Source organism: Perna viridis, chromosome 2, assembly GCF_037379345.1.
Source record: "Perna viridis isolate PV_CMFRI_1.1 ecotype Kerala chromosome 2, ASM3737934v1, whole genome shotgun sequence".
Lineage (NCBI taxonomy): Eukaryota > Metazoa > Mollusca > Bivalvia > Mytilida > Mytilidae > Perna > Perna viridis.
In genome coordinates, this window is record NC_142446.1 from 68,133,054 (window position 1) to 68,140,646 (window position 7,593).

At 33.9% G+C, this 7,593-nt stretch overlaps 1 protein-coding gene across 1 annotated transcript; it reads left to right on the plus strand.

The window, feature by feature from the left end:
• Positions 1–761: 761 nt before the first annotated feature.
• LOC148626645 (2-acylglycerol O-acyltransferase 2-like) lies at positions 762–7,163 on the plus strand. The gene is made up of 5 exons (XM_088570807.1): positions 762–900; positions 2,914–3,417; positions 3,774–3,948; positions 5,933–6,132; positions 6,830–7,163. Exons 2-5 carry the CDS (start codon positions 2,925–2,927, stop codon positions 6,985–6,987), a joined length of 1,026 nt encoding a protein of 341 aa, XP_088426933.1. The 5' UTR covers positions 762–900; positions 2,914–2,924; the 3' UTR covers positions 6,988–7,163.
• Positions 7,164–7,593: the final 430 nt, after the last annotated feature.

A 7,593-nucleotide genomic window follows, 5' to 3' on the forward strand; every position in this document is an offset into this window, starting at 1 on the left:
TGCCTTATATGGTATTTGGAATTTAGTTTTGGAAAGGCAACTCTGATTTGTACTAAAACTATAATATTTTTTTTCAGTACGTTACCATGGCTACTGATTTTATGACAATATTAACTAATGCAAATATAAAGTATATGAACCATCACATATTAAGGATTAAAAGAACATGTACTATATTTTAAGGAAATACACTTGAAATTATTCCAACAAAATGTTCAGTAAATTGACCTATAACTACATTGTACGGTGACCATGTATGGTTGATGACTTGTAAATGGTCACTAAATTTATGTATTAACAAGTTTCATCTTACATTTTGAAATCATAAGACAACGTCTTTTTTCACCATGCATGGTCGTAATTATTATCGATCAGTTCGCATGCGGTGCATCTAGGTTAATTTCTAGGCAATATAATTGTACCTGTGCTGTAAGTAGCGATGGTGAATAGTATTTGCAAAATTTTTGAACAGATTATATCAATGCTAAATGAACGGTTTGATCGACCAGCTAATAAAGCGGTTAATCCAGTTATTTAGGAAAGTGGATTCCAGGCTATCATTTGCTCAATTTTCCCAAATTGTGCATGAAACTAATAGAAACATGCAGCTGTTAGCCGTTACCTACGTTACACCTCGTTGGGGATCCGCTGGAGTGCACTTACACCTTATTATATAAATAATCTATAACTCGAAGTCTCATTCGAGGTCAAAGATAACAAGGGGAATACAAAAATTAAACAGGACACCTACACACAGTTATCAGCCATGTATGTGTTGATACTACCACGATATTTATAGTGTACGTTTTACTACATGTACTCTACTGTGATCGTATCTTACGTGGATTTTCAACCTTGAACCCATCTTATACATGCAGATGTAGCTACAGAATACAAAAAGTAAGTTTATACATATTTCTACAAAATATTGCAGTTTTTTGGCATGTTTACTAGCTCGTGAAAAAGGCATGCTATGAAATTGATCACTATACAGTCAGTAATTTTAGCATAGAAATTAGCGCGGGCAGATCAAGACATTTTGAGGGGGTTCGATCCGAACTGTCCCTGAAAATATGGGGCTTTAGGCTATTATTTGCTCATATTTGCTCAATGTGCGAATTAACATGATTTTCCTACATATTTGTATTTATAATTGTAACTAACTGAAAATTGAACAGAATACACCTAATCAAAAAAGGAAGAGGGGGTATTTAACATACTTTAAATGTATTTAAAGTCTGTTGAGTGTAAGTAGATATGTTGACAGTATTGTCCAGGTAAACTGTCATCATATATGAATGTAGTGTGTATATACAGTGATTATCAAGCTTTTTTTATTTCTTTTTTACTCTGCACCTCGGATCAATTGAGAAATTATATCCCTTTACTTTTTCCTTTGAACCTGTTATTTTGTCAGAATTTTGGACCTTGATTGAAAAACAATTTAACGACCTACAGATCCAATTTTTTTAAATGCCCCCCATTTTATGTTAATTGATCCAAATGACAAGTAAATTATCTATTCAATAGACAGTAAGAACTGTCTTAATCGAACCTTTGTTTTCATTACATGAAAAGATGAAATGATCGGTGAGCATTGAATTGTCTGTAATATAGCTGCGAAACATCTATTCTCTGAGTTGTATTGATTGAGAAACACTCGGATCATCACGGTTACGGTCACCCGATTTTAAATAGAGCATATCGCGACTGCGATGGAGATCTTAGCCAATTGACGAAATGTTCCGTTACACAACTAAGTTCAAAGTTCAAAAGTAAAGTCGGTTAATATAAAATATTTCAACACAAGCTCCAATGAGCTTTTAAAACCGACATAATCGTTCAAAAATGTCAAATATATATTATTTTCGAAAAAAGAAAACACTTATTTTGCTAGTAATGTACAAATGCCCGATATGTCAAAAGATATGAAATGGAAAAAAAAAACATGAATGTTTATTGTCAATAAACTTAAAATCATCAAGTTTCAGCTCACTAAATTTTGTGATTTTTTTTTTTAAATTCTGAACAAAGTCCTTACATTTAAAAAAAAATCAACGACTGATTGGAAGTTAAGTTTAGTAGAGCAATGAATTCGCTGGGATATTGAAAGCAAGCTAGAGACATAGAATATTTGACGATTAGCGACTTTGAAGACTTCAGTCTTTGATTTTATGTCTAGTCCTATTTTGATTTTAGGGTAAAGTGTTGGGTCCGTTTCACACAGAACTGGTTTATTTACCGTTCCAGGGACCAGTAGGAATTCCGACCCTTGTAACTATCCACTGGATCCGCCACTGATGTGGATATCGATATACGTGGCAATAGGCGAATCATTTTCACTACATATCTTTTTTTGCGTGTCTTGAAACGTAAAAGCTGGGTCCGATGCCATAAAAATCTCAAAAGCAAGTCCTCCTATCCCTCGAATCGGATTGCTTGAAAATGAAGACTTCAAGTATCTGAGAGAAACTCAATTTAACATTGTTTATTACAGGCTGGTCAAACGCGAGTGTCTTGGACAATATATCAAGTTTTTTTTTACTGAAACTCGTTAACCGCTGATAAAAAAATACATGTACATGTATTACTCCACGCGACGAACCAATATTCATGTTGGGATATCCGGTGTGCATGATATGGAGGAAAGGGCCTCTAAATATTGTAAAAAACACATTTTATTCATATATTTTATAAGTTAAATAGTTGAATTAACGAAGATAAACCAACAGAAATGATATGAATAGATAACTTACTTTGTATGTATGATTTTAATTACTTTATGTTCTTTGTTGTGTATGTCTGTTTTCCATGTCTGGTCTTTGTCCCTGGATTACATTCTTTTGATTACCGCTATAACCTTGGTTCTCTTGATTACTCTTATATTACTTATTGGATTATTTTGTATTGCAGACAAGTTCAAAATGCCGAAGATTCTAGGTATAGAGTTTGCACCATTCGAGGTGCCGATAGAGAGAAGAATACAAACTTTTGCAGTGTGTCAATGGGTCTTTTCATTCTTATTCTTAGGGTTTGGATGTTTATTTTTATTTCTTTATATTTTAATCAAAACAGACTACTATTATATACCATTATTATACGGTGTTTATTATTACTTTGATGCGAACACGAGTGAGCGAGGAGGCAGGAGAATTAACTGGGTTCGGCGATGGAAAATTTGGAAATATTTTGCCGATTATTTCCCATTAAAGATTGTGAAAACTGCAGAATTGGACCCTAGTAAAAATTATATAATGGGCTTCCATCCTCATGGTGTGCTCAGTGTCAGCGCGTTTGGACATTTTGCTACAGAAGGTTCTGGATGGAGCGAGCATTTTCCTGGTCTAACACCATATTTGATGGTTCTTGCTGGACATTTCCAGTTTCCAGTTTACAGGGATTATTTCATGGGATCAGGTACATGAATTGATATTCATGCGAAATGATTTTATCTTTTCTAAGAAAGTAATGTAACACTCTTGATAAGAGGGTATTAGTCATCCGTTGAAATTATTTTAAAAAATCAGAAAAAAAAACATTATGAACATCAAAAAGAAGAAACAAACTATAAACAAAAACAAAATAAATGAAATAAAATAAAACGCCAATCGATTTTGTCATCCTCGAAACCCGGTTGTGCTTCCTTCGCCTTCGACTTCATCACTGATTAAATGGCGGTTCACAGAGACAACCCTGGGATTTCCAAGACGCGGTTTGGTATTTATAGATTACTTGTCAGCTTCATATTAGTATTTTTTTTTATACTTTTAAAGGTTCTGTTGCCGTAACACATAACAGTATTAATTATTTACTGACTAAGTACAAATCTGGACGAGCTATTGGTTTGGTGGTAGGTGGAGCTCTGGAGGCTCTAGAAGCGAACCCGGGGCAATACAATTTAAAACTTAAGAAAAGAAAAGGTTTTATAAAGATGGCACTCAAGACAGGGTATGTAATTTAACGGCTTATGGTGTAGCTTTAAACCCTATTTTATGAAGTAAAATTAGTACCACATTCGCCAGACGTAAATTTAAGACTCTTCGTAAGATTACTTTCACAACAGCTATACACTTCCAATAATTTACTTAAGTTGTGCTTATTCAGTTCTATTTTGTACTGAAACTGGAGTGTTATTTACAGTTCTGTTGTAGTACTGATATTTTACAGTATATACTGTTGCAAATCTGAAATCTGACAGTGCTGTTATTCAGATTCAAATGAAGTGTTTGATCTAGCAGAACCAAGAGCTTAACTGTATATTTCAGTACTACAACAGTACTTACTTAAAATTACAGCACTTAACCATGCTGTAACGAACAGTACTGTATCGACTGTGAATACAACTTACATTTAACGAGAATGGATATGGCGGATATGTCAACGAGACAACCTCACTGGGATGAAAAATGTCAGCTCTAGACCACCCATTTGTTTTCAAAGAACGATCGAAAAGGAAACCTTCATATCACAGGACAGGCTGCAACTGCCCCTAGAACATCATTATACACAGGTACAGCGAAATAGTTCCCCCCCTACACACGCCAATAACATTAAAGTAAACTGAAAGTTAAAACAAAACAATACAGAGGCCAGAAATTCTCGACTTGGTACAGTACGTTATCATGAATAGATCTATTTGCCTAAAGTTAGTCAGTGTTGGCAGTGTGTAATTTTGGTATTTTCTTACACTTTATGATATGCTATAATTATATTTTTGGCAAAAGTATTATAGAAAGTCGATGATGTCTAAATTTACACCAACCGTTCTTTCCTCCGTTTCCATGGGAACCGAAAATGGTCAAATAATAAGACTCCTATCGCGAGCTTTAAAATTAACTTGTTAACAAATTGTTCACCCAGTCGACGATTTTAGAAGTTGTTCATAAAAGCCTATAAGATATACAGTTTATTAGTTGAATTTGAATATAAGTATAGAAAATAGCTCTTGTCTTTCAGGAAATAGGAACCCTTTTCAACATGTGTGGTATATTGATAGTCTCTACATAATACAAGCAGAATCTGAAGTTCATTTTCCTATATTGTACTTAATTACTTAATTAGAGAGGATAATTGCTCTAAATCTATGGTTACATGGGGCAGCCATCTTTGCTATAAGATAATCTCCCTTACTGCCAAATTACCAGATGGCAGCACTAATTATGATGTAAATGTATTATCCCCAGACCACGGCGACGACGCGGACGACTGTGCCATAACATTATACGACCGCAAGTCTTTTTCGTTGTATAATAAAAACGGGAGATTTCGCTCTCAAATTTTCTCAAAGAGGAAGCTTTGCCAAGGATTTGTTTTCTCGTAATGTTTAGCAATGTTTTATGTTTAGTAACAGACCTTAGAATTCCTAAACGAGTACATGTATCCGGAAATATACATACATCTACATTAGAGATATAAAACCAAATAGGAAAGAAATAAATTCACTTTATACGCTTCCACAATTTTGATTTCCGAGTGTAGGTTTGTTGGCTTTCTGTTTTAGTGAGGGTGCTTTACATTGTTTTTAGCGCATCCCGAAATTTGTTTTCATAATTCCTCAATTTCTCAGAGGATAAAATTTCCATCAAGTCATATTCAAATGGTTGATGCCAAACTATTTACCATATCAGGATGTAATATGATCATTTCAATAGACAAAAACGTACAAGAAATTAATATCAAATCGGATAATTAAATAATAAAACATGTTGTGCGTGTTATTTTATGTAAAAAAATAAATAAGCACACTTCCTTTTACATGTAACAATTATAGAACGATGTACGTCGCAATACAAAAAAGACGTCGAAATTTTGCCGATTTCGACTATACCAAATATGACACCAATACCGTACGCTACGTCATAGTATTCAACGAACTAATCTCTGAAATACCAAATTTGAATATATTTGGGTTTATTTTTTGTCTGTATTGTAGAGCATCCCTTGTACCTGTTTATTCGTTCGGCGAGACAGACCTGTATCTACAAGCCAAGAACCCAGAAGGATCATTTCTTAGAAAGATACAGAATTTTATGACATCGAAATTTGGATTTTCGCCTCCCATTTTCCACGGTCGAGGTGTATTCCAATATACTTTTGGTTTGTTGCCATTTAGAAAACCAGTCCACACAGTTTGTGAGTATATGTTACGGCGGGAATAACCTAAATGTAAAACGAAATATACAGAAACCAATTCTCTCCCTAATAAGATGCGCACATCCTTGATAAACACTATGCAAAGTTTGAAAAATATTGGTTCAATATTTTTTGAGTTACAGATTACACAAATTATGTACCTGCTAATTGTGACGGACGGACGGAGTCAAGCAGCTTTAGACTTGCTTTACCCATTGTTTGTGCAGGTGTACAAATACTAAGCAAAAATCATAGGCGTAGGAAGCAAAAACTTATTGGTACTGTTTTGATACAGGGACACGATGCCTTACCGCGAAAATGTGAAAATTATTGGTACGGCATACCGTACCTGTCAAAATTATTGGTACGGTCGGAGCAGTGCCAACCGTACCCATTCCTACGCCTACGAAAATACGCAAAAGGAATGTAAAAATATGTCACATATAGAACAAATAATCTAATTCCGAAGAACGTCTAGATGCTAAAAGATTATCCATTTAGAAAGTGTGAAGTAAAAGAAAACATTAATAGGAAACAAAATCTCAAATAAAGTAATAATTGTTATCAGATGCACCAACAGGGGCCTTCGGGGAAAAATGTAATAACAAACTTTAAAGTATATACTTAAAAGAACTAAAATGTTAGTAAAAGTCTTATTTAGAATTTCATCATTGAAACCATGTTTTCTCTTCTACAGTTGGCAATCCCATACATGTTGAAGCTACAGAGAGTCCTACCAAAGAGCAGATCGACGAACTTCACAAAAAATATGTTGACAGTTTGATTGAAACATTCGAAAGTAACAAAATTGAATATGGTGTACCAAAAGAGGATCACCTGAACATTATCGAATAAATTGTGGGAGTTTATTTGCAGGGGATTGCAATGACCAATAAGCTTCACTGTTACTAATAGTAGCAATGACAATTTTACTACATGTACTAAGGAGTTGTTAAGTTTTAAATATTTTCAGAGTTTGAACCATGACAGCTTTTTTAAAGTTCTTATTTTCATTAAATGAGAATATATTATTTTTGTGTCACTATTTTTTAGCATCTGATGTTATTTTCTTCTTTCTCTCTGCCCTCAGAACATCGAAGATGTTTTAGGAGTGTCTAACCAGGGAATGAACAGAGGTGGAAAACAAAGTTTAAGAATATTCATCAATACAAAAACTTTGAAAAGGGAAGGTAGCTCTATGCTATTATTGATAATTTTTCCTTAAAACATGTACACAATTACAATTTGTTTTCACCAAAAAAGGTTTCCAAGCCCTAAAAACCTATCTGATTATACTACTGAAGGAAGTCACACTAGAGGTTAAACATTTTGTGTTTGGGTGTTTGTGGTGACATCTCTAAATATTTCGTAATTGGAGTATTTTACCTTTTGTTTAGATTTGCAACAAGTTTCTCTTAATTATAAGACACAAAAAAATCTATGTCCTGGTATTAAATCTCT

What these genes read in the sequence shown, in the direction of transcription:
- LOC148626645 (XM_088570807.1), top strand. Translation starts at nt 2,925, where the DNA reads ATGCCGAAGATTCTAGGTATAGAGTTTGCACCATTCGAGGTGCCGATA. An exon ending in GGATTATTTCATGGGATCAG is followed by an intron (nt 3,418 to 3,773) that starts GTACATGAATTG and finishes ATACTTTTAAAG; the next exon opens with GTTCTGTTGCCGTAACACAT. An exon ending in AAAACCAGTCCACACAGTTT is followed by an intron (nt 6,133 to 6,829) that starts GTGAGTATATGT and finishes TCTCTTCTACAG; the next exon opens with TTGGCAATCCCATACATGTT.